Source organism: Heterodontus francisci, chromosome 41, assembly GCF_036365525.1.
Source record: "Heterodontus francisci isolate sHetFra1 chromosome 41, sHetFra1.hap1, whole genome shotgun sequence".
Taxonomy (NCBI): domain Eukaryota; kingdom Metazoa; phylum Chordata; class Chondrichthyes; order Heterodontiformes; family Heterodontidae; genus Heterodontus; species Heterodontus francisci.
The window spans coordinates 28157330-28185286 of record NC_090411.1 but is presented as its reverse complement, the minus strand read 5'-3'; the positions used below and the strand labels follow the sequence as shown (position 1 = coordinate 28185286).

The 27957-nt window shown below is 43.2% G+C and overlaps 1 protein-coding gene across 1 annotated transcript in view; it reads left to right on the top strand.

Annotated features, from left to right (window-relative positions):
• The window catches only part of LOC137353661 (F-box only protein 47-like), a 32257-nt gene extending 14840 nt beyond the window's left edge, over positions 1-17417 (top strand). Inside the window, exons 6-10 of the mRNA XM_068020017.1 lie at positions 5483-5659; positions 7594-7737; positions 9730-9872; positions 11480-11639; positions 17305-17417. Coding sequence (XP_067876118.1) covers positions 5483-5659; positions 7594-7737; positions 9730-9872; positions 11480-11639; positions 17305-17417 — 737 coding nt within the window. The remainder of the gene's footprint in view (positions 1-5482; positions 5660-7593; positions 7738-9729; positions 9873-11479; positions 11640-17304) is intronic.
• The last annotated feature ends 10540 nt before the right edge of the window (positions 17418-27957 follow it).

Here is a 27957-nt window from a genome sequence, read left to right as displayed (position 1 = left end):
ATGGCAAACCCAGGCCTGTCGACCCTACAAAGTCCTCCTTATAAACATCTGGGAGCTTGTGCCAAAATTGGGAGAGCTGTCCCACAGACTAGTCAAGCAACAGCCTGACATAGTCATACTCATGGAATCATACCTTACGGACAATGTCCCAGACACCACTATCACCATTCATAGTTCATAGTTTATAGAGATACAGCACTGAAACAGGCCCTTTGGCCCACCGAGTCTGTGCCCACCATCAACCACCCATTTATACTAATCCTACACTAATTCCATACTCCTACCACATCCCCACTTGTCCCTATATTTCCCTGCCACCTACCTATACTAGGGGCAATTTATAATGGCCAATTTACCTATCAACCTGCAAGTCTTTGGCATGTGGGAGGAAACCGGAGAACCCGGAGGAAACCCACGCAGACACAGGGAGAACTTGCAAACTCCACACAGGCAGTACCCAGAATTGAACCCGGGTCGCTGGAGCTGTGAGCGTGCGGTGCTAACCACTGCGCCACTCTGCCGCCTGGTAAATCCTGTCCCAACAGCAGGACAGACCCACCAGAGGTGGCGGTACAGTGGTATATATTCAGGAGGGAGTTGCCCTGGGAGTCCTGAACATTGACTCCAGACCCCGTGACATCTCATGGCATCAAGTCAACCATGGGCAAGGAAACCACCTACCTCCACCCCCTCGGCTGATGAATCAGTGCTTCTCCATGTTGAACACCAATTGTAAGAATCAATGAGGGTAGCAAGGGCACAAAATGTACTCTTGTTGGGGGACTTCAATGTCCATCATCAAGAGTGGCTCAGTAGCACCACTACTGACCAAGCTGGCCGAGTCCTAAAGGACATAGCTGCTACACTGGGTCTGCGACAGGTCGTGAGGGAACCAACAAGAGGGAAAAACCTACTTGACCTTGTCCTCGCCAATCTGCCTGTTGCGGATGCATCTGTCCATGACAGTAATAGTAGGAATGATCACCGCACAGTCCTTGTGATAAAGTCCAGTCTTCCCATTGAGGATACCCTCCAACATGTTGTGTGGCACGATCACCATGCTAAATGGAATAGATTTCGAAGAGATCTAGCAACTCAAAACTGGGTATCCATGAGGTGCTGTCGGCCATCACAGCAGCAGAATTGTATTCAACCACAATCTGTAACCTCATGGCCCAGCATATCCCCCACTCTACCATTACCATCAAGCTGGGATACTAACTCTGGTCCAATGAAGAGTGCAGAAGGGCATGCCAGGAGCAGCACGAGGCATACCTAAAAATGAGGTGTCAGCCAGGTGAAGCTATAACACAGGATTACTTGCATGCCAAACAGCGGAAGCAGCAAGCAATAGACAGGGCTAAGAAATCCACAACCAACAGATCAGATTTAAGTGCTGCTACATCCAGTTGTGAATGGTGGTGGACAAATAAACAGCTGACAGGAGGGGGAAGATCCACAAATATCCCCATCCTCAATAATGGGGGAGCTCAGCACATCTGTGCAAAAAACAAGGTTGAAGCATTTGCATCCATCTTGAGCCAGAAGTGCCAAATGGATAATCCATCTTGGCCTCCTCCTGAGGTCCCTTGCATCACAGATGCCAGTCTTCAGCCAATCCGATTCACTCCATGTGATATCAAGAAACGGCTGGAGACACTGGTTGCTACAAAGGCTATGGACCCAGACAACATTCCGGCAATGGTACTGAAGACTTGTGCTCCAGAACTAGCCACGCCCCGATCCAAGCTGTTCCAGTACAACTACAACACTAGCATCTACCTGGCAATGTGAAAAATTGCCCAGGTATGTCCTGTGCACAAAAAGCAGGACAAATCCAATCTGGCCAATTACCGTCCTATCAGTCTACTCTCAATCAAAAGCAAAGTGTGATGGAAGGGGTCGTCGACAGTGCTATCAAGCGGCACTTGCTCAGCAATAACCTGCTCAGTGATGCTCAGTTTGGGTTCCGCCAGGGCCACTCTGCTCCTGACCTCATTATAGCCTTGGTCCAAACATGGACAAAATAGCTGAACTCCAGAGGTGAGGTGAGATTGAGTGCCCTTAACATCAAGGCAGCATTTGACCGAGTATGGCATCAAGGAGCCCTAGCAAAACTGGAGTCAATGGGAATCGGGGAAAACTCTCCGCTAGCACAAAGGAAGAAGGTCAATCATCTCAGTCCCAGGACATCACTGCAGGAGTTCCTCAGGGCCGTGTCCTAGACTCAACCATCTTCAGCTGCTTCTATCATAAAGTCGGAAGTGGGGATGTTCGCTGATGATTGCACAATGTTCAGCACCATTTGCGACTCCTCAGATACTGAAATACGTCCATGTGCAGCAAGACCTGGACAACATTCAGGCTTGGGCTGATAAGTGGCAATTAACATTTGTACCACATAAGTATCAGGCAATGATCATTTCAAACACGAGAGAATCTATTTCCCCTTGATGTTCAACGGCATTACCTTCGCTGAATCTCCCACTATCAACAGCCTGGGAGTTACCACTGACCAGAAACTGAACTGGACCAGCCACATAAATGCCGTGGCTACAACATCAGGTCAGAGGCTGTGAATTCTGCGGCGAGTAACTCACCTCCTGTCTCCCCAATGCCTGTTCACCATCTACATGGCACAAGTCAGGAGTGTTAGGGAATACTCTCCACTTGCCTGGATGCGAGTAGCTCCAACAACACTCAAGAAGCTCGAAATCATCCAGGACAAAGCAATCCGTTTGATTGGCACCCCATCCACCTCCTTCAACATTCACTCACTCCATCACCGACGCACAGTGGCAGCAGTGTGTACCATCTACAAGAGACGCTGCAGAAACTCACCAAGGCTCCATCGACAGCATCAAACCGCAACCTGTACCACCTAGAACGACAAGGGCAGCAGATGCATGGGAACACCACCACCTGCAAGTTCCTCTCTAAGCCACATATCATCCTTACTTGGAACTATAATCGCCATTCCTTCACTGTCGCTGGGTCAAAATCCTGGAACTCCCTTACTAACAGCATGGTTGGTGTACCTACACCCCAAGGACTGCAGCGGTTCAAGAATGCAGCTCACCACCACCTTCTCAAGGACAATTAGGGATGGGCAATAAATGATGACTTAGCCAGCGATGCCCACATCCCATGAATGAATTTTTTTTAAATGGTAATTTAAAGCAAATAGCTTCGTAAGGTCTGAAAATAAATAGGCTATCATCAGCGATAAAATTACTAATTGGAAAGCCGAGGATTAATACTCTTAAATGAGTTTTTCAGTTGCAGTGATTAATTTTTGCCACCAGAGGCTGCTAGGTTATTATGTAAAAATATTTAGTTTGTCAAGTGACATAAAGGTTTAATGTCTCTGTGCTGTCTCCTTTTGGTGGGAAAAACATCAGCCTGATCATATAACTTCTTGGAAGAGGCTAAGTTGTGGAGTTCCTTAGAGCATTCTGCCACGGATTGATAGGACTCATGTTTGCATTCCTGTGATTTCTCACATGGTGAGTTCTCATCTCCATCACAACAGTGGGATGTCACTGAGTGGAGGTCAGGTTTTTCTCCAAACACCAAACATAAAAGATCCCAGGGCACTGTTTCAAAATAAGCAGGGGATTTCTCCCTGATATTCTGGTCAATATTTATCCCTTAACCAACGCCTAAAAAAACAGATTATCGGGTCATTATCAAATTACTGTTTGTGGGACTTTGCTGTGTAAAAATTGGCTGCCACGTTTCCTACATTACAGCAGTGACTAGACTTCATAAAGTTTATGCAGCGAGTGGTGGATAGAATCTGGATTGCACTGCCTGAGACTGGTGGAGGCGGATTGAATTGTGGATTTCAAAAGGGAATTGTATAATTATCTGAATAGGAAAGAAGTTGCAGGGCAACGGCGATGAGGTGGAAAGTGGGACTAGCTGAATTGCTCTTGCAGAGAGTCGGCAAGAATGCAATGGGTTGAATGGCCTCCTTCTGTACTGTAACCATTCTTTGATTCTGTGATGTCCTGAGGTTGTGAAAGGTACTAAATAATTGTAAGTCATTTTTCTTTTTACCACTCTCTGGGCAGTGTGCTGTCAATTGTTCCCAAGTTAAATTATTGTATCTATCTGAAAACAACTGATCTGGTCTAGGGAGGGGAAGGGGATTTATTCTTGAGACACAACAAACCTTTCTATCCACACAGGATTTTTTTTAGTGTCTTTAGATGCCCCGTAAACAAATATCAATTGAAATGTATTTTAAAAATGTTCTCCCTATTTTTAGATCTCACTGTGCCACACACCATTCCCTGCCATGAAGGCATTTAAATGGCCAGGCAACCTGCTCCCAGCTTTTTGCTGCTCTTGAGCTTGTCAATAAAAAGCGAGGACAAAGCAACCTAGGGGCAGTGCCTCATGTCTGCTCTGCATCTTTGACACTGTTATCCCTGCTTAGCAATCGACTATGTAAAGAAACACAGTTGCTTACCTTTAGCCTACCACTCTGTCTCAAAGCACATTAGAGCACTCTACACTGTGCTATTGTGCTTTTGTTGATGAATTTTTAAGGCAGCAGCAGAAATTTTGCAGTTGTCAAGGGCACAAACTTGCTCAGTTAGTTAGGTATAGGAAAGGCGATCACTTATCAACTCTTAAGACCAAAGAATCTGTGCCTATCTTGTGTAACATTATTTTGTGTGCTTATAGGCATTTTGATGTGATATCTTTTTATTCTTTTGCTCACCATAAAATCGACCAGTGATTCTCTAGCACAAGCACTCCCAGTTCTTGCTTGGCATTTTGGAATCGTGTATCTGCCTGCTTGTGTGTCACTTTAAACATCATTCTGTGTAGTGTCAAAAGTAAAACAAGCCTCAAAAAAACTATTGCAATTGCTCGATAGTATGTACATACTGTCTGATAACTAGTTACGATTCATGGTTATTATTCTCACTATAATTATTTGTCTCACCATCTAGTTTTCTTCTTTACCATGTGGGGTGGTGAGTGGGGGGGCAAAGGATGGGTGAGGAGAGGAGGAGGGATTACATAGAGGGATCAGAGGGATACGGTCCCCAGAAGTGCAGAAGGTTTTAGTTTAGGCAGGCATCAAGATCGGCGCAGGCTTGGAGGGCCGAATAGCCTATTCCTGTGCTGTTCTTTGTTCTTTGTACATGTTACTTTGCAGAGCAAATTATCAGAGTTTTCTATTCAATAACACAAATCGTCGTGGTACCTAGACTCCAAGTCGTATCACTTATACATAGAGGATACACAAGTTCCCTTGTCTCAACTTTTACCCCCTTTTTGTTCCTATGTCCTTCCTCCCACAGCCACGCCCCCCCCCCCATCCAACAAATCCAAGCTATTCAATCAGAAGGGCAGGTTGCCACAATTCATAAATATTTATTCTGGATATCTGAATCCCATAAATCATTGCTTTGAGATTTATAGACTTTCTAAAACATTTTATGTACTGTGCTTTTTGGAACAGGTGCGACTAGAAAGCTGGAGTTACAGGTCCGTCTGTTCTACCGACGGGTTCTCTTAGATCACTGGGAGCACCAGTGCGACATAGCTTTCTGGTTGACTCGCATTCTCAAGCCATGGCCGATGGTGAACCAAGCAAGATTGCTGTACTTACTCTATGGGCCTATGTCCCTCAGTGATGGTAACGATTAGCATAGAATGGTTTCATTGTTTAATATATTTGTTTTTAAATCATTCCTGTTTTCTGATGTACCTGACTCTTGCTGAAGCATAGCTTCATGGGTGCAGGCAACTTTCTAATACCTCACTCAAATGATCACTCTTTGGGCTGGATTTTGTGCTGGAGGCGGGGCTCCCAGGACTGGGTCGGAAAGGTGAGGGGAGCCCCGCCTCTGCCTTTTCATGCACCCCCTACCCCCCAGAGTGATCCTCTGGTCTTTTTGATTCAAAGTTTTAAGAGGTGGGATCCCTGTACCTTTATAGGCTTTAAAAGGGACAGGAATTGGCTCCCAAGAACTGCCAGGCAATCAGAGGGCCGGCAGCTCAGCAGTATCAGCAGCACCAACGGGAGAGTGGCCACTGATAGTATGGCAGAGGGCTCAGCCGCCGGCCCAGCAGTGGAACCCTGGGACAGAAGTAGCTGAGGCAGGGTTGCTGGGGCCAGTCCGGATGACCCCGGCGTGGGGGTGGGTGCAGGGGGGGTGGTGGTCATTCAGTCCAAGGGGAAAGGGGTAACATTGTTCCCGGTAGGGGTCTTCTGTGGGCCACAAATTGCCCATGGAGGAAGGACCCTCCCACCCAAGCCCGCAGGGAGGGTGCCTCGTTTTACGTGATCTCCCCACGTGGAGGAGGCCCCCCCCTCCTGCCGGTAGTAAGATCCCAGCGGCAGCGAGAAGAGGCCCTTAATTAGCCATTAATAGCCCACTTAATAATAGCCCACAGACTCGTTGGGCCGAAGGGCCTGTTTCGGCGCTGTATTTCTCTATGACTGTATGACTTAAGGACCTCAATTGGCCTCTGGGTGGAAAGGCCGATGTTGGCCTATCCCGCCCCTGGGAAGATCGCTGGGCGACGGCGAGGTGACAGTCCCCCCCACCCCTCTGCCTCTGATCGATGGATGCCTTGTTGATGTGCCTCATCTTTTGACTTGAATCCCTATATGGAATCTGCTTGAAGAATTCCTCTCGAGAACTCTCAAACTCTCATGATGTGCTAAAGGCTGATTACAGTATGGGTGTTTGGACATTCATATCCTATTGGAGGACACTGTTTCTAAGTGGTGGCCCATAAAATCCTGGCCTTCATGTGTGAATCTGATCAATAAGTGTTGCTAATCAGTTATGATGGTGGCAGCCAGTCACCCCCTAATTTTATAGTCGGTTGTGTGAGATACCAAAAGATGTCTGGCACTCGTGGTACTCTCTCAGTAAGAATCAGTGCTTTCACTTTTAAGCAAATAGTTTGGCCCCAGTTGGAGTGTTGTGTCCAGTTTGTAGGAATGTGAAGGATTGGAGAGGTTGCAAAGGAGATTTGCTAGAATGGTTCCAAGATTAGGGATTACAGTTACGTGGTGAGAGTAGAGGAGCTGGGGTTGTTCTCCTTGGAGCAGGGACGGCTGAGTGGAGATTTGATGGAGGAGTTTAAAATCGTGAAGCGTTTAAGAAGGGTAATTAAGCTGTTGACAAAAGAACCAGAAGTAACTTGTGGAAAAACTTTTTTATGCAACGAGTGGTTAGGATTTGGAATGCACTGCCTTAGAGTGCTGGAAACAGATTCAATTGCAGCTTTCCAAAGGGAATTGGTTAAATACTTGAAGGAGAAAAAAATTGTAGGGTTATGGGGAAAGAGCAGAGCAGTGGGACGAACTGGATTGCTCTTTGTAAGAACCGGCACAGTCAAATGTTGTCCTTCTGTTCTGTACTATTCTATGATTTTATGATTCTTTTCTAGTTTACCTTTATTCCCCTCAGGAAGGTGCATATCTGTGCTGGGATACAGTTTCACATACATTGATCATCCTCAAGTACAATCCGTACTCTTTCTAGAATGAAGAGTCTTATGACGTCTACTAGTTTAAAGGCAAAATATCATTGTTTGTCTATGTTTCATTTTCAGGTCAGATGCATTGGCATCATATGACCCAATTACCTGCGAGTGAAGACAGTATAAAGGGTCTTGCAGCAGCAGTTAGATTGTTACATGAAAATGCTAAGGAGTGGACAGCTGATGACATTTTCACCTTGTTAGAAGAATTAGCAGGTAACTGCTTTTTGTAAAAAGCCTGAAAATTGTAAGAAAAAGGAAAGACTGAGAGGTAATGAGCTCCACAGTTTTGAAGTCCTGAGAAAGATTGAATAAGACTAGGTGATGTGATGACTCTTGCCCCACTCCCACCTCACTTACTTATAACCTGTGACATTTCTAATATTTGTCAGTTCCGAAGAAGGGTCACTGACCCGAAACGTTAACTCTGCTTCTCTTTCCACAGATGCTGCCAGACCTGCTGAGTGGTTCCAGCATTTCTTGTTTTTATTTCAGATTTCCAGCATCTGCAGTATTTTGCTTTTATTATTATGATGTGATGACTCTCAGTTTCATTAAAAAAAAAAGGTTAATTGTAGGATGTAAAGCGAAGCAATGTAATAAGAACAGATGGATAATTCCAGGCTTCGAAGAAGCAAAGTAAGTTAATTCAGAAAAGCACTGCCTGGAATGAGAAGTAAAATATAAAGAGGCAAGAAATGTTATGATGGAGAGTTAAGAGTTACTGAGGGGAAAACAAATTGAATGACATGAACTGAAGAAACTGAGCTTGAAGGCATCCTGTAAATAAAGTTTATGGTTGACATTTCTATTATCCCAGCAGCACAAGGATCATAATATCCTGTAGAGTATTTGATCATCCATGTCTGTAATTCTCTTTCTAATCTTCAGACCTTGTTAGTAACCAAACATTCAGCCAGTTATTTTTTCCAATGTATTAGCCAACCAAACATGGAGTGTTGTTGATGGAAGTCTAGGCAATGTATCCACTACTCTGTATAATCTCTAGTTTTACTTGGAAAATGTTAACTTGCACTGTGTACTCCTCTGATAATTAGAGGGATTGTCTGCGTGTCAGCCTGATTTTAGCGGATAAACACACTATGGGCTGAGTTTTACTGGCCCCGCGATGCCGCGGGTCGCAGTGCGGGGGCCGGTAAAATTCTGCGGAGAGAGGCCTGCCTCAGCACACGACGTCGAGAAGAGCCTGCTGCATATTACCGGTCCTTGGTGCGGCCCCTGTCAGCGGGCCCTTCATCTCCATATGCAGATTGCCAATAAATGTTTGTAAAATAACTTACCTGCCGTCCCATGCCAATTTTACAGCCTCCATTCGGCCTTCGCGCGCCTTCGGAATTCTGCATTTTTATTGGATATGGGGATGGTGGGAATGGGTTGAAGGGCAAAAGATTGAGGGTTGGCGGGGAAAGTTCAGGTATTTGAAAAATCAATTGATGATCCGTTCAGGCAATGAGGTGACCATTGGGGTGGGTTGGGAAAGGGCCTCCATCACTTATTTTTATATTTAATAAAAAGCAATTATATTTTCCCTTTAAAAATTATAATTATTTGTAAGGGCTTAAAGCCCTTTAAAAATGGCGCCTGCACGGTAGCACCAGACGCTGTTGCCGGGGACGGCAGAGGCCGCCCCCATATGTCATCAGGGGCAGGTGCTCCGCACCCACTAGTTAAATGAACCCCTGCGCGAAATATCGTGGGAGCTCCTCGGCGGCCGCTAAATGCAGGCACCGCGCTGAGTTTAAAGGGTGCTTTTGTGCAGCATGGCACCCGAATAAAATTCAGCCCTATATATTATGAGTTTGTCCTAGGTTTGATTGACCGTACGTGCTAAGTTAGTTGATCTTGTTCAGGTCAGTAACTAGGATGTTACAGTTGACCTCGGCACACCTCAATTAGGAATGGCGAAGGAAGCTAGGATTTCAGTTCCTGAGCAATATCCAGTGATCCTCAATAAAGAGTGCATGAAAGATAGGATGGAGCTTGAATATGTTGTCTCAAAAATTAAATAGTCTACTGACATTCAGTCTCTAGACTCATGCATGAAGAATGATCACTTGGGCAAGGTGCTAGGCAGCTGCTGATGCCCATTGAAATGTACCCCAAAAGGAGTTTATGCCTTAAGAGGCCAGAAAAGAGGAGAAATTTGGAAAAATTTAAAAGAGATGACATAGTCTGTGTTCATTCCAGGTTTCCCTCAAGAGTGGCTCCTAGAGAACAGTGCTCGTCTTCTGATTTGTTGTGGGAATAACATGTGCTTTACATTCCTGGCCAATAAAGCAGTAAATGGGAGGCTTAATGAACTCGCCACACTTATTGTGTTCCTGTCTTTGGTGAGTAGAATAAAGAAAACTGAATCAGATTGTATCAGACAGGGGAGAAAATAATTATTACGTTCGGGTATCCTCAGGCTATTGCAGTTATGGGTGTAACTAAGCTGATATTTTTCAATTTATGTGCCTTTGTAAAGTGCTTTGGTAAGAAGATCAAGGCCAGTTGAGAGCAGTCTGGGGAGGGGGAATGAAAATGGTTACTGATTATGAAAATTAAAAATGGGCTGAAAAGTAGTTTCAGAGCCTCATATTCCAAATTATGGCTTGGATACCCACCAGGATTTTAAAACATCTTAAATTGTACAGTTCAGTGCGTTGAGAACAATCCTTTTCTTTCTCAATTGAAATTTGAATTTGTATATGACCCAAATGAAAGGGATGAAAATTTCCCCTCACTGCTGATTGTAAGGCTCCAATATGGGATGAATTTGAACAATTCCTATTAAGGGCACAGGACAAAATGTCTCTAAATCAATAAAATTGGCATTAAATTGGCAATTGTACTGAGAGAAACTATACGGTTGGCTGGTTGGGGATGGGGAATTGAAATGTTAACTTTTGCTTCAGGTGATATTCTTCAAAGGTTGGGTTTATGGCACATTGCTGGGGCAAAGTGGAGGGAGCTTTAGTTTGCAACTGGTCTCTGATCTGCTTCTGATTCTGAAGAAAGGTCGCACCCAAAACATTAACCCTATCTTTCTCCTTCAGATGCTGACTGGCCTGGAGTGCATTTCCAGCATTTTCTGTTTACAAATTACAAGTAGGGTTTTTTAAGTAATAATCAGCATAATGTGCTGGATTTTATGTTCCTGGCATGCCGCTACAATCAAATGCGGGGCGGGTCATGATAATATGCAGGGCAGCCGCCTCCCCCCAGTCATGTGGCAGGGACACGCTCTGTGACGCCATCAACTGCATCAGTTAGCTCTGCGCAGGCGCTGGCGCCATTTTTAAAGGGTTGCAAAACTTGCACAATGGAACCCTGTACCCCCCTTAAATGCACTGAAAAATATTTTCTGACCTATTCCCCCCTGCCCCATTTCTCTCCCTACCCCCGCCAAAACACATTGATGATTTGACCTCTCCCACCCACCCACCCAAACTGTTCAAAGTGCAGAGGTCACCCCTTCCCCCGCTTCCCTACACTACACATGCAGGTCGGACCCTGTTCCTCCCTCCCCCCTCATTACACTGAAAATCCTAAGCTCCCCCCGCCCCTACCTCGGAGGCACCAGCTTTCCCTGGACGGGGAAATGAAGGCACATGAGTGCTAGGCACCGCATGCAAGATATCAGACAACCAGTAAGATCGCGGGAGATTGCATTTAAATGTATTCATGTACATTATTTAAATATTTTAAGTCGGGACCCGTCACCGAGTGGTGGGGGGGGGGGGGTGCCGCCATGGAGCCTCATCACTGCCCGGAAGATCAGGCCCGGCACTCCTGGCGTCGGGCTCTGTGGCAGACCGCTGTCGGTACGATCCTCCGGCCCCCCCGCCCCCTCCCCTGCCATGGAGCCTGACGTCGGGAGCACAACAAAATTCAGCCCAGTGTTTATACTTGTAGTAAATACCAGCACCTTCATTCCCTTGATTTTTGAGTGTAGGTATGTGAAAAGGATGGATACTGCATGGACTGGACTGTGAAAATGGTTCACAGAATTTGCAAGGTGATATCCAGTAGTGAAAGCAGATGGAATTTTCTACAAACCATTGAGAAGGTCTTTGCAAGGGTTACTATGGATATGATCGAATCTTTAATGTTTAGTGAGTACATTTAATTTTATATTCTTTTAAGTAGCATAAGGAAATGAATTTTCTTTTGTACAGGTGATTCAAAACATTCACTGTTGGTTGGGGGGGTGCGTGGTTTAATTTCTGAGCTAATGTTCAGCAACTGTTTTGGACAAAGACACTGCTCCGCCAACATTGGTCACGAGCAAAACAACAACTTGTATTTATATTGCACCTTTAACGTAGTAAAACATCCCAAGGCGCTTCACAGCAGTTTATCAAGCAAAAAGTGGGCATGTTCACAAATAACTGAGGTAAGGTTCTCAGCAATCTTCTGAACATAGAACCCTTATCCTCATTTATATTTTACCAATGAAGTAAAACAACCAGTTTATATATTAGTATTGATATAACCATGCATCACTCTGAACTCATTCACTCACCCACCTGTTCTGCTCAATAACTACTTACTAGTTTCTTCTTGCTCAAGTGTTCTATTACCTCATCAATCTGACTTTCAGAGTTTAACTTGGGTACAAATTCAGGGGAAGTTCACTCACTAGTAACCTTTCTAAGCTACTGAGATGATAGCTAGGGTGTATAACTTAGAATCTGCTGAAATCCCCCATCTCCATCTAATTTTCCTTTACTCTCATTGGTCCAGTGACTTATCAGTTAATGCAGAACAATTATATAGAATAGAATATTGTATAGAATCATAAGGCAGAAAAGAAGGCCATCCAGCCCAGCATGCCTGTGCTGGCTCTTTGAAAAAGTTAGCCAATTACTCCTACTCCCCTCCCCTTACCCCATTGCCCTGCATTTTTTCCCTTTTCAGGTATTTATGCAATTCCCTTTTGAAAGCTACTGTTGAAACAGCTTCCACCACCCTTTCAGGCAGCGCATTCCAGGTCAGAAGAACTTGCTGTGTAAAAACATTTGTTCTCATTTCCCCTAGTTCTTTTGCCAATTATACTAAATCTGTGTCATCTGGTTACTGACACTCCTGCCAGTGGACAGTTTCTCTTATCAAAACCCACTATTAAATTCTCTGCTCTAAGAAGAATCCCAGCTCCTTTAGTCTCTCCACAGAACTGAAGTCCCTCATCTCTGTTACCATTTTAGTAAATTTCTGCTTCCTCGCCAGAGCCTTGAGATCCTTTTTGAAAAGATTTTTTTTTAAATCAGCTTCAAAGATCCAGAATTATGCTGTAAAGTTCAGGGATGTTTACAGACTGTGGATTAACAGACAAGAGGTCAGCCAATTCGGTTCGTAATGTGCTTACTAGTGACCAAAGAGCTTGCTAGAAAACCATCACAGCATGTTTTTGTAGATTACAATGACAAATGAGACTGCTCATGGGGAAATAGGACAAATTTTTCACTAATATATAATAGTCAAAATTAAAAATAGTATTGATGTTTGGACTGTTACTTTAAATAGTGAATTTAAAACCAATAGGGAATTAAGGAGAAACTTCTTTACCCAGAGAGTGGTTAAAATGTGGAACGTGTTACTGCAGGAAGTAGTTGAGGCAAATAACAGATGCATTTAAGGGGAAGCTAGATAAATACTTGAGCGAGAAAGGAATAGAAGGTTATGCTGATATGGTTAGATGAAGTAGGGTGAGAGGAGGCTTGTGTGGAGCATAAACACCATAGCCCTGTTGGGCCATATGGCCTGTTTCTGTGTGTAATTCAATGAATGATATCATCTTATGACATCATAAGTCAAATTACAAGACCTCTTATGACGTCATAAGGTTAGCCACAAGCGTTGCCTGCTGATCTTAGGCATATGCTGCCAAATATACCAAGTCAATCAAATCAAATATTCTTTTAACGTGGGCTGGATGAGGATGGTGGTGGGCATGATGGGGGTTGGGAGTAGGGGAGGAGAAAGTAAATCAGTGACAATAACAACTTATATTATGTAGTGTCTTTAACGTAATAAAACGTCCTAAGGCGCTTCAGAGGAGCATCATAAAACAGAACATGATACCAAACCACATGAGATGTTAGGTGAGATGACCAAAAGCTTAGTCAAAGAGGTACATTTTAAGGACTGTCTTAAAAGAAGAAAGCGGGGTGGAGAGGTGTAGGGAGGGGATTCCATAGTTTAGAGCCTAGGCAACTGAAGGCAAGGCCACCAATGGTAGATCAATTAATATCAGGGATGCTCAAGAGACCAGAGTATGATGAGCGTAGATATCTTGGAGTGTTGTAGGACTGGTGGAAGTTACAAAGATAGGGTGTGGCTGAGGCCATGGAGAGATATGCAAACAAGGATGAGAATTTTAAAATCAAGATGTTGCTTCACTGGCAGCCAATGTAGGTCAGTGAGCACAGGTGTGATAGTTGAACGGGATTTGGTGCAAATTGAGACATATGCAGCAGAATTTTGGATAACCTCAAGTTTCCGGAGGGTAGAGTATGGGAGACCAGCCAGGAGTGCATCGGAAAAGTTGAGTATAGAGGTAACAAGAGCATGAATGAGGATTTCAACAGCAGATGAGCTGAGGCAGGGGTAAAGTCGGATGAAGTTACGGAGGTGGAAAAAGGCGCTCAGTTGATGGTGTAAATATGAAGCCAGAAGCTCATCTTGGATTCAAATATGACCCCAAAGTTGCGAACAGTCTGGTTTAGTCTGAGACAGTTGCCAGGGAGAGAGATGGAGTTGGGAGGTAGGGAACAGAGTGTGGCGCAGGGACCGAAGACAATGGCTTCAGTCTTCCCAATATTTAATTGGGGGAAATTTCTGCTCATCCAGTATTGGATGCCATAGCATTAAAACTGGCTCACTAATTCAAACTCATTTAATCTAGCATTCAGTGCTTGGGAAATTATGCCAATTAAATGGGAGAGATAACTAATGCAAAATGGTAGTAGATATAGTAGATTCATATACATTGAAATTTTGTAATATGGATGTATTTACCTTAGTTTTACTGTGCTCATTCTGTATGTTTATAATTGGAGTTCATGTTTATTTTTGTTCCCCTCGTTGTTTCTTTCTACTTACTAATTTAGCCCATAGTCCCCAAACTTACTGGGGGTGAAATTCATCTTGGACAGTTGCGCAAAATGGTGTGAGCAAATCAGCGTATTTTACACTCTGCTCAACATCAATAGTGAAGAAAATCCGGTGGAATGTAAAATGAACTGCCGATTTGCTATTGCCTATTTTGCGCAACTCTTCCCCCACCCCAGGATAAATTTTCCCTCCAATGTTTCTTCCAGACGATGAAGCATTAGGTGGGAAAACATGTGAAACTACAAGTAAACTGATTATTAATCTTGCATTAAAATAAATCCTACTCCCTTCTGCGCAGTTTCAGAAAGCTTGTTCCATTCCCGAATCCATGTTATCCTACACCCTCTAACAAATGCAGAATAAAAAAGCCAGTTCTGTCCATTACAGTAATCCATCCTGACAGTTCCTGCTCCCTCCAATGCAGCCTTGCAGCTTTCCCATACTTCAAACAAGCGACAGAAAAATATGATAGCAATTATGACAATCGGCTTAATAAACTGCGTGTGACGAGAAATGGCAAGATTCTTCGATTGATTGCACGCAAATAGAATATATTTGTACAAGAATTCATCTAAATACTTATATAATTCCCCTTCCCCCACCCCATCATGCTTCTGTTATTCATCACTTATCCTCACTAGGTAGAATTTTAAGCCACCCCGCCTGCTGGGATCAGTGTTCATACAGTTAAAATAGCTGTAAAAAGACATACTGGATTCCCGCCTGCTGCTATCTTAACTAGACCCTTTTTTAGGCAGTAGAGGCACCTGCCTGACTCAGGTGGGAGCCTCATTAATATATGCTAATCAGCATCTTATAATGTTTGTAGGATCCCAATGCCTTTCTAATGGGGAAGATGAGGAGGCCCTCTGAAGTAAGTTAGATATTTTCTTAAGAGGAGCCAGGAGGAATAGGAATACTGTTAATCCACCTCAGTTTAACTACTTACCACTATTCTCCATGAGAACTGTGTTTTCAAATTATGAACATGGAGGCGTCCTGATTTGGCATATGATGAGGGGATGACAGAAAGAGAGGGAGGGAACACAGTAAGCAAAGATCAGCAGGAGGTTTCTTTGATCGTGCTTGATGTGAAGTCACACGAATTTCAAAGGGTCAATGTTGAGGACTTCCAGGGCACTCCCAACCACTGTGCCCCCACTTTTGGGTCAGCATAAAGCTAGGAGGAACAAAAACAAGAAATGCTGGATTCACTCAGCAGGTCTGGCAGCATCTGTGGAAAGAGAAGCAGAGTTAACGTTTCGGGTCAGTGACCCTTCTTCGGAACTAGGAGGAGTCTGGTATATTGGCTGAAGGATTTGATTCTGTGAGATTGATAATGTTAGGCTGTTGCTTGACTAGTCTTGTAGGACTGCTGTCCAACATGAGCTGTAGCCCCCAGATCATTAGTGAGGTCTACTTTGCAGAGCCGTCTGGGCTGACTCTTGTCCTGATACAAAGGGTTGTGCATTCTCTACCCCCAGAGCTATGGATGCACAGTTGTTGAGTATATTCAAGACAAATCAGTTGATTTGCATACTAAGGCATTCAAGCAATATAAGGATAGTGCAGGAAGGTGGAGTTGAGGTAGAAGATCAGCCACGATCTTCTGTCTAACTTTATTAGAATTATTTACAACTGAGTGACTTGCTAGACCATTTCAGAGGACATTAAGAGTTAACTGTGTAGTATGGGACTGGGACTCATGTGTAGACCAGACTGGGTGGAGGTGACAGGCTCCCTTCCTCGAAGGGCAGTAGTGAACCAGTAGAACTTTTGCCAATGCAACCGCTTTCAGTTGTTTTTCTGGTACTAATCTATAAATTGCTATTTTTTTATTGGTTTTGTTGACCATTTTTGTGCAGGCAGTAAGTTCTCATGACATCAGTGGGATAACCATTGGAGAATAGTTACTGATCCTGACAACATGAAGCGGCTGGTTTAACACTTATATACAGCTGAGAAGACTTGATCTCTGAAATAAACCCTAGTTAATGACTGAATTTCTGAAAATGTTAATCAAGTTCCCTCATGCTGTCAAGCTAAGTAGCAATGTCGAGCAATTCCCCCATTAAATCAGCAAAAAGTCTCAGAGAAAAAAAGATCAGCCAGTGTTCTTGCTCCTGATTGCTATCCAGTGATTTGTGCTAGAAAGTGTGAGCTTGTGACATTGAGCGAGAACAGGATTGGGCTCACCCTGTAGCACCCATCATGGTCAAACATCCTGCCAACATTCTGCTTGGGTGAGGTTCCTGAGGTCTTGCCAGTACTAGTGGAACCACACTGCAGCAAACATCCCTTCTGGAGAACATTGGAAAAAAGTATAAAAGGTGACATTTAACTTGGATGGGAACACAAAACTAGTGATCTGGCATCCCCCACCAATTATATATCCAATCCGATATTCAGTTCCATTGACTTCAGTGGATCTGAATATCAGGCGGGGCATATAAACTGGCAGATGCCCTACTGCCGGTTTTGTGTTCTCGCCCAAGTCCAATTTCACAGCCATAGAAATTAACAAATGGACCTTGTAGCTGTTTTATCATTTTTGTTTTTATATGGGTTTCTGATACTGAAGGTCATTCTTTAAACAGGATGAACTGTGATTAAATTTGCTAATCTGATGATGGTTAATTTGGTACTGCACTGTTTGTGTTGCAGGTGGCCTTGAAGAGGACGAAGGGGTAACATACAACATGTACAATATGGTGAATGCCCAAGCAGAGTTTCATAAAGAAGTCATGCTTCGTGCCTTCAGCAATATCCTAACATGAAAGGCATTCTTGAAATCAATAGTAATGCTTTATATAACCTAATCTATGGTCAGATCAAACAATCTTCTATATTTATTCTTTGTTTTTATTTCCCTGGCCAATTGAGAAAATAGGATAGTTTTCCTTTGACTCAGGTAGCATTCATTTTGAGCTCTTCCTTCTGAGGGTATAACTTATTCCAGCTAAAATGGTAAAGCTGTGATCTCTCAGTTTTACAGTTTGATTCAGGGACATCTTGGATCAAATTGAAGAGCTAATCCTTATTCTTGTATTAATCTGGCAATGCATGGGTATCTTTTCCAATGATTATATAGTTTAGATGTAGTGTAGATGCAAGAATCAGGCACTGAGATCAATGCACTGAGTCACAGTACTCCTGATTTTCTAGTCAATAAAATCACTGGTTGGAGAATTAGCCACACTGATCTCTGCATCCGATTCTCCAATCTGCACTCCTGTGAAACAAGAGTTCATGGCAAAAGTGGAGTCTCACCACTCTCAGAATTCTGAGGAATATAACACATGGTGTGTTAAATAAAGCATTATATTATATATCTGCTGTGTCCAACTAGAGTGGGGTAAAATGCTACAGTGCCTACTGTGTGACGAGCACACAGTAGATTTTGGTATGCTAGGAGGAGTACTCCAGATGTCTGAGGATATTGTAAAACACTTGCAGATGTTGGACATGGATAGGGATGTAAAATAGAATCGCATCTGCCGCCTATGAAGTTAATGGACCTGAATATCAGGTGAAGTATACAACAGGCAACCTATACAATACCATCTGTTCTGCCTCCCCACCCATGTCCCAGTTCCACCCCTTGGATTTTCTGGGTCTCAGAACCTTTCTGCGTCAAAGCTGCTGTTGCTGCTGCTGCTAAGACAGCTGAAAACAAAATTAAGTTAGTCAGGGTTACTTTAGAAATCGGCTTTGTCTTGTGATGGACTTAACTCTGGTGTCCTAATATTTTCAATGAGCTCATGCCACTTCCGTTCTTTACTGCTTAATAATTGACTAGTGTTTGGTTGTGAAAAGTAGATGGAATAAACTGCTGGCATAGTGCAATGTAGGGAAGAGGAAAGACTTGTTGGTGATGGTTAAAATTCTGCTGAGTGCTATATTTAATGCACTGGTTAAAGTTTTCATGTAAGATTCCCATGCATTATTTTAACAGAGTCAGTAACGCATTTAAAATAAATGGATTAACAGTTTTGTTGAAACATATCTAGGAACTTGACACAAATCTGTTTACTAGTGCACTAAAAATAGTGCCCAGTGGAATTTCAGCCACCCAAATTTGACATACCTCTTTACAGGGAAATTAAAGGTTGCACAGAACTTATATGCTCAGATCGCTATTCCAGTATGTAGTACTTGGCACTAATTTTTTTGGGGGGCCCATTAATTACTGGTGGATCTCTCATGGCACAGCCCACTTAAAGTCAGGGCACTGTGAATTGTCCTCAGACCACATTAGTATGCTGTGTGTTTGGTGTGGGGATCTGCAGCTAAGCTAGTGGCATGCAGTTATGGGCATGCTTGTGTGTCACAGAATGGTGAATGCCCAAATAAGGAGTGCTTGACATACATGCCAAATTTTATATATTGCAGATTTTCCCTTCTCTTTAGGTTCCTCCAATATCACACAGCATTTCCTTGCTGAGAGGTCATGCATGTGAGCTGCTCCTGAGCTTCTGGCAATGCATCAGTTCAAGCTAGCCTCTAGCAGATGTACTAGAAAACCCATGTTTTTTTCTCAGCTTCCCATTATTTCCTTTTCTCCTTTTGGCGAATTATCAAAACTCTGCTGAGTGCTTTACCCCCCCAGCAACACAGCTGAGATTAGAATCTTGACCTATGCGACATTGTGAGCAAGGAACTGGTACCTTAAGACATAGCATAGCTTAAGCATAGATCCGTACCCTCCGAGCACTGCTGTCCCTGTTTCTTTTCTGTTCCCAATTCCTGTGTGCCTGTGAGGGCTTGTGGGAAGGAGACTCACATCTTTTGCTAGCTCCAATGGTTACTGTTGGGACATCAGGAAGAGCTGAGTTTTGTTGCTGTTGGAGGTGCAGAATTTGTTTCCTTTATACTGATGGTGTGCTACCATCTGACAGCACAGTAACAATATTAAAAGGCCTTTAGAGCAGAAAAGCACTGCATCACTGCCATAATAATTAATTTATTGCTCATCTCCTTTACACAGTAATGTCAAGTTTAAAAATTAATGCTCCCACTTACTGAGAGCAGTCTCATAACTTTATTAGCAACCTTTTGTCCTCCAGTCACTGTTGTCTACTGCTAGCTAAAATGCTAGCTAGAAATTAGAAAATGCCAGTGTTGGAGGACCTCTTAACATTGGGGCGTGTGTACCTGGACAATTGGGGTTCGGTTGTGTGGAAGAGTAATTTCCTGTGTATTAACTGCCACCTTGAACTCTACTTGGTGAAAGAAACAAAGCTAAACACTCAGCCTGGGATCTGCCATCTTCCCTCACCAATTTGTGAGCGGAGTTGGAATAGATTCCTGTGCACCCTTCCGTTTGATTTTCCGCTGGTAACCTTCAATACACCTGCTCTGATGGACATATTTGAATAACATGCAAAGGAGAGATATATATCAAACAATGTATTTCCTTCCATTTGTGCCATGCCAACTCTGGATGCCAAGGATAACTTTTCATCTCTGGCATTCAGAATTGCTTAGCAGCTAGATGAGCTCAAGCTTTAAAACCAGAAAGTCCGTGCAATTGGTTGTGGAGAGAAAATAGAGAAATAAAAGTCACTGTTTTGCCAGCAATTAGAGGCCCACTGCCTCAAAGCACCACTCCCATCCTAGCCAGACATCAAACCCACCAAACATCTGTTAATAAACCCAAGGTTGAAAAAATTGTCTGGGGTCAGAGGCACATCCCTGGTGTAGGGGTGAATTTCTGCTCCACTGAAGATGTGGCCTAATTCCATGAAAGTAGAAAGTCTAAGCTACAATTTGTAGATCCCTATACACATTTTTAGCCTGGCAAAAAAATGCTGCATCATTGTGAGTAACCTGACCATAGCAACCAGCTATTGCTCTATCTGGTAGGATGAAATCTCTCCTGTGAAACCCAACTACCCATGCATTACTTGCATGCCTCCACGTATTTCTTCCTCCCTTCCATAATACATGTCGAGTTGCAAAGAATTGTAATCAACTTTAATGCCCTTTTATTTATTTCTGTTGGTTTAAGAGGATCTATATTTTTGTTCAAAAATGCAGCATTGATTGCACCGTCTAGTGAACTTTTTTTCTGAGAAGTTGCTGAGACCAACAAGGTGCATGCGGCTGAATTGTTACAGGAGCTAAATTTTTTGTCTTTTAGTGAAAATGTAGATGTGGCTACGATGTGGAGATACGGCTTTTTATTCAGCTTTACCTTTCCCATCAAATGACTGAATATATGAGTTCCAGCTCCATAGTTGTGAGCACTTTTGTAGTACTAAACCACAGAGAAACAGAAGCAAATAAAATAATAATGTTAAAATTAATCATAATTCTTTGTAACTCTTATTTTTGAAAAAATAGGAGTGATGAGGCTACCTCTTTAAAGAGATGTGTACAAGAGTCAAATGCAAAATATATCAATTAGAAATTAGCTTTAATTTAAAAATAAATATATATAACTACATTATTTATTTGTTAGCATATTTGCATATGGTAAACTTTGTGCAAGATGATTTAGATTATTTTAAAGTCTTGAAAAGTAACATGCAAAATAACTTAAATTATTTATTTGTAAATAGATTTGAGACTGTATTTTTCATGTTTGTTGCTGATGGAGATTAAAGCTTAAAACTTTTGAATGTAATTTAGTGTTTTGTCTCAACTGTGACAATGTCGTAATGTGGTTCATATTTAATTGTCCTTTCTTCCCCCAAACCACCCCTCCCGCCCCTTGCAAGTGCTACTCCAGTACCTCGCCCAATGTGTCAGCCTAGGCAGTGAGTGTAGATTGGAGTTTCCCCATGCCTGGTATCGCATCAACAACAACAATTTTAACCGCACACACACATTTTAGTAGAAAATGCCTTACATGCAAGACAGGTATTTTACATGTATAGTTACTTACCAAACATCTACCACCATTCAGTGCAAAACTTTTCATTCTTAACCAAAGTCTGGAATTCTGACAAGAATTTATCTGACAAGGCACATCTGAGTGCAGCTTCTAGGGGCTAAATTTTCTTTTCACGCTGCCGTATGAATGGAGGGTGCCCCCCACCCCCACACCTCAAATAAATTCTCACCCCATTTCCCACCCCCCAAAACACTTAAATTGCAGAGTTGCCCTCTCCCCCACCTCAAAACACTTAAAATGCCGAGTTGACTTCCCCTCCACAACTGCAGAGGTCACCCTTCCCCCCCCCACACTAGAAATGAAAAGTTGACCCTGTCTCCCCTGCACCCACCAATACACTAAAAATCCTAAGTTCTCCCCTTCCCCACCTTGGTGGTGCCAGCTTTCCTTGGACGGGAAAGTGAAGGCGCATGAATGCCGCCTGTCGCACGGAAGATCCCGGACAGCCATTTAGATTGCAGGGAATTGTATGTAATTGTAGTCATGAGGTTTATTTAAATATCTAAAGTTGGGTCCTGTCGCCGAGTGGCAGGGGGGTGGGTGTGTGGCCGCCACAGAGCCTCGCTGCCTCCAGCAAGATCAGGCTCGGCAATCCCGACGTCAGGCTCCGTGGCGGGTCGCTACTGCTGCAATCTTCCGCCACCTACCCCTACCCCCACCCCCCCAACCAGGCCACAGAGCCCGATGTCAGGAACTCAACAAAATTTAGCCCGAGGTTTTTAGTCTAGCAGCTGTGAGCAATACTTTAACTTCTTCAGAGCGATTTCTGGGAATGTTGAAAGTGTTAGACCTGGCCCTTGGTCTCCCTCCAGCCCCACTCCCACTCTCCCTGCCTACACTCTCCATCCTACCCCACCCCTCCTCCACTCCCGTTCTCTGTCCAGTCCATACACTTTCTCCCTTCATAACATTGTTGGATGCTCCTTGCCTGTTCTTGTGACGTGCCCGGTTGGAGTTGCTTGTTATTGGTTGGGCTTGCTTTCTTCTGTCAACTTAGATTGGTTATTCCGATTGGTTGAGCTAACCTCAATTTAGTTTAGAGATACAGCACTGAAACAGGCCCTTCGGCCCACCGAGTCTGTGCCGACTATCAACAACCCATTTTATACTAATCCTACACTAATTCCACATTACTACCACATCCCCACCTGTCTCTATATTTCCCTACCACCTACCTATACTAGGGGCAATTTATAAAGGCCAATTAACCTATCAACCAGCAAGTCTTTGGCATGTGGGAGGAAACCGGAGCACCCGGAGGAAACCCACGCAGACACAGGGAGAACTTGCAAACTCCACACAGGCAGTACCCAGAATTGAACCCGGGTCGCTGGAGCTGTGAGGCTGCGGTGCTAACCACTGCGCCACTGTGCCAATGATAGATTCCCTCCCATTTAATATTTCTGATGGTTTCGTGGTGTTGCAGTCCAGAGTTTTCACCCATGTTACACACTACTTTAACAGATGACCAATAATCAGTAACCAAAGAACACATAATAATTAAAAAATCCTCACAACCCTTTCATCCTACCGTTTTATCAGCAAAAGCACAGAAAGATTAAAGTTCACATATGTTGTGCAGATATAATTAATGTGATCATAACGCTGGTGTGTATTACTTAACTTTTGCTATTATTTACTTTCAAAATGGAATTAGCCTCATCTGGATTTCCAATTAGTCACATGTGGCTGGTGACTAACATACTGGTTAATGCTGCTTTGATGAGTGACTTGTTGGCACCCAATAGCGCGCACTTATTACTGAGTGTTGTGACAAGGTTGTGTGTTGCAGATTGGAGCACTGAAGCAGGAAACCATAGCATTGGAAAATACAGATGAGCAAAAAAAAATTATAGACCCTAATCTAGAATATTTCAGTTTTTACTCACAGTCTGTTAACCATACTTCTCAACCTGTAGTGTGTTGAACTGGTGCAATTGGGATAATGTCAGTTAAGTTTATTGAAGAACTGGCAAAACACCTGATTTTGATGGCTGAAGGGTTTTGTGCATGGCTGTTTTTTTCAGCTGGTGTGGTGTCCTGATTAAAAGGGACAACTGAGTGGTGCATGTGAACGTGGAACCTGCGACCACATGGCGGAGTTGAGGCGAATAGCATGCATTTACGGGGAAGCTGGATAAACATGTGAGGGAGAAAGGATATGCTAATAGGGCTAAATGGGAGGTTCGTGTGGAGAATAAACACTGACATAGGTCAATTGGAAAGAAAAATAGAAACATAGAAAATTCACAGCACAGAAGGAGGCTATTCAGCCCATTCTTTCCATGCTGGTTGAAAAAGAGCTATCCAGCCTAATCCCACTTTCCAGCTCTTGGTTCATAGCCCTGTAGGTTATGGCACTTCAAGTGCATCTCCAAGTATTTTTTAGATGCAATGAAGGTTTCCGCCTCTACCACCCTTTCAGGCAGTGACTTCCAGAATTCCAGAAAAGAGTCAGCATCCCTCTAATCCTTCTGTCAATTACTTTTAATCTATGCCCTCCCATTATTGACCTCTCTGATAGCCAAAAGACCTGTTTCTGTTCTGTAAATTCTGTGTACTGTTAACTTGGTTCTCTCACAATGTCAGGATGCTTGGCCAAGAATGAAGACTCATTCAGGTTTTGTGTAGGCCACAAGGCTCTGGTACAAGATAAACAGTGGGAAATGGCTTGGGCAACTAAATAATGTAACCAGAGCAGATTTTAACTTATTTCAAACTGGTAGGTATTTCGAGCACTAGTACAAAACCTAGCAAAACTTCAGGCATCACCAATCAGAAAATCTACTCTTATGCACTTATAGTACTTTGCAGCATTTTAGCACATTCACCCACCCTCGGAGAGCAGTCCAGTGCAGAGCACAAGGATTTTTTTGAGAGAGGCTCTCCACACCTGTAGGCAGATAAATGGTGCATAACCTAGGGCGAGGAGGAGAAAATAAAATTTTTAAATGTGAGAATGGTATTAAAACCAGGATTAAATCCCAAATCAACAGGTATGGACTGCAGCAGGAGAGAGGACAACTTGCTGTCAAGCTTCCACTCATACAACTGTGAACTGACTTAAGGTAGCCTTGGGAAGTAGTTTTTTTTTCTTTTTATTCCTTCCTTCCTTCCTCACCTTTGGAAACAATTCTGGTCTCTGCTCAGTGGTTATCCTTCGTGATTTAACTGAGATTGGAATCTGTCACACTGCTATTTACTAATGGTTCTTTGGTCCTTGGTATTGCAAATTAAATCCAACAGATGAACAACAGGCGCCCCCTCAGTCATCAGTTGAGAAAGCTCGGGGAAACGGCAGAGGCCCGAAGTGCAACAGAGTTAAAAAGAAGAGAGAAGACAAGGTAAATCAAGAATTCCTGTCTAAGTGACCTGCATAGCTTGTGTTTTAAAAGCACGTAGCACAGGAGAGACCAAACTATAATCCTGAGCACACATGGCATCCCTGAATGCTGGAAATCTATTCTATGAAGGCCAGGGAACACAATCATGTTTACACCGATTTCTTACTTGCTAGATCACCTTGTCTGAATATTGAGGGCTGAAAGATTCAGAAAGGACTGCTTTAAGTGTTAACTTCCTGGTAGATAAATCCTAAATCAGAACATCACGATCTGCTAGTGTCAGCAGTTTGAGATATATGCAAATAAAAATATGTTTGGAAGTGAGGTTCCTTGATGTCCCATAAGTGTCCCATAAGCTTGAATACTCCTACTATAGACAGTAGGAGGTTGGAGAAAAATACTTGACAACAACTTGCATTTATATGGCACCTTTAATGTAGCAAAACATGTGCTTTACAAGACTGTAATCAGACAAAATTTGACACTGAGCCAAAGAAGGAGATGGTAGGACAGTAACCAAATGCTTGGTCAAAGAGGTTGGTTTTAAGCAGTATCTTAAAGGAGGAGAGACAGGTGGAGAGGCAAAGAGATTTGAGGAGGCAATTCCAGAATTAGGGCTTAGATGGCCAAAGGCACAGAAAATGTAAATAATTCTTTTTAGAAATTGTTGCACTATATTTGACTTGGAATAATGGACTTTGCATGCACTATCTTGCCACATTGAAAACTGAGTAATTTGTAGAATCCTCTTTCAGGCTTATCCTTCAATCATTTGTCTCAGTTTCAATTTGGTGAGACAGTACACTTGTCCACCCATTACTCCAAAACCACTTCCCACATTTGATTATTAAAAACAGCCTTGATTTGTGTCCCTAAAACCGTACAAGATGGCTTCTGACAGCCAAGTAGATTGTATCTGTCATTTTTATAACTGTATATATGTAGCAACCCGATTAAGGTTGCCAACTGCAGTTGGACGTGTTCTGGGAGATTTCATCACAAGACCTCTAGCCACCTAACTACTCCTGCCCCCCGCTCCCAATTTTAGGTGGGACACCTCCATCCTCACGCCCCTTCTTGCCTTTCCCATGAAATTTGAAAAGTGCAGACTCTTTGTTACCTGATTGGATAATTCCTGACTGCCAATCAAACAGCTTTTCCCCCTCATCTGCATTAATTTTATAACTTAAAAGGAAAAGTGTTCAAATGAAATGAAAAAAATTATACGATTTAATTCCCTCATGACTTTTCTCCAGGATCATTTGCAGGCGATTAATCCTCAACTCCTAGGGACTCCAGGTCAGTCCTGGAGGATTGACAAGCCTCGGCCTGATAGAGGTGTGGAATAGAAAATGTTAATGCAGAACACCTGTTTAAGTTAAACTGCAACTGCAGGAACAGTGGCTTGGTTACAAACTGGTATAATGCAAGTTCAAGACTGGTCTGCTTCATCTTTATTTATCTTCACAATTGCAAAATGTGTAACATGCTCTCTGGAGTAGCCTTATACTGAGGAATGGGGTAAGACCCTATGAGTTTGGGGGATGGGTGGCTGCTGGACAGCAGGACCTGCAGTGACCGATAGAAGAGATAGGAAGCTGTGAAATGGGACCTGAAAGTCCCTGAGACCAGGGGCAAGATTTTCAGTGACTTGAGACAAGGGAATGGACACTGGAGTGTCATGGACAATGATGAGGTGGAGGATGCAGGCCACGACCAAGGTTTAAAATAAAAGAATGACTTGCATTTATATAGCACCTTTCACAACCTCAGGATATCCCAAAGTGTTTTATAGCCAGAAATAGTTTTTGAAGTGTAGTCACTGTTGTAATGTAGGAAATACAGCAGCGACTTTGTGCACAGCAAGCTCCCACAAACAGCAATATCATAATGATCAGATAATCTGTTGATTGAGGGATAACTATTGGCCAGGACGGCAAAGTTAACTTCCCTGCTGTTCTTCGTGGAATGCCACGGTATCTTTTACATCCACCTGATAGGGTAGACAGTGTCTTGGTTTAATGTCTCATCTGAAAGGCAGCACCTGCAACGGTGCAGCACTCCCTCAGTACTGCACTGGAGTGTCAGGCAGGATTTTTCTGCTCAAGTCTCTGGAATCAGACTTGAACATACAACCTTCTGATTCAGAGGCAAGCTGAGTCACAGCTGACAATGTTTAGATGGAAGCCAGACATTCAGAGTGAAGGACAGCACAGAAAATGAGATTGATGTTCATATGTTTACCATGTGATAACTAGATTGTAGCAAATGGAGCCCCAGAATTGGTTTCACCTAATTTCACCAAGCAACATTGGGTTCAGCAACAATGGGCTTTGGGTTCGGACGGTGCATGGTACCTGTTTCCCAACAAAACAATAGTATTTTGTACTGTTTGGTTGTCCGGATCTTCCAAACCCAGTTTTGTTGCTCTTCCAATGCTGGATAGTGATAAGATAGAGCAGAACTGATTATTTAGTGTATGTTGCACGGTATAGGTCAAACAAGGTCAGCAATTACTAGCATAGTGTATGGGGAACATTTTTCTTTTCTCCCATGAAATTTTCTCCGCTTTTATTTCACTCATCCTGGGCTGCAATTCCATGGAGAACAAAAGTCTTCCATACTGCCAAGTGGCCATTCTTCATATTTGAGCTTAGCAGTGAATTGCGTGTGGTGGGCGTGGACATGGGATGAGGGTAGGGTCTGTTTAAGTTGTGATGGCTCCTGCAGTTGGGCATTCCATCAATACTCACTACTCCGCACACATGAAGAACAGCCATTTGGTATTGAATGGTGTCCAGCATCCATGGAACTGTTCCACAGCAAGAGTTTAGTGTCTTTAGGAAAAGGAGGGTAGAAACCTGGAGGGGAAAAGAAGCCATTCCATACTCCAGCATTATTTCCACCTCATATTAATGAGTGAATGTACAGAAACACAATACCTTTTCTATATAACTCCTACAAAAGTGGGCAGGATGGAGCAGGGTGGTGGGAATAAGAGGGGAGGGGGAAGAAAGCTTGTATAAACGTTTTTGCAGTCTAACCATTTTATGTTCTGCTTCGACACATCCATCT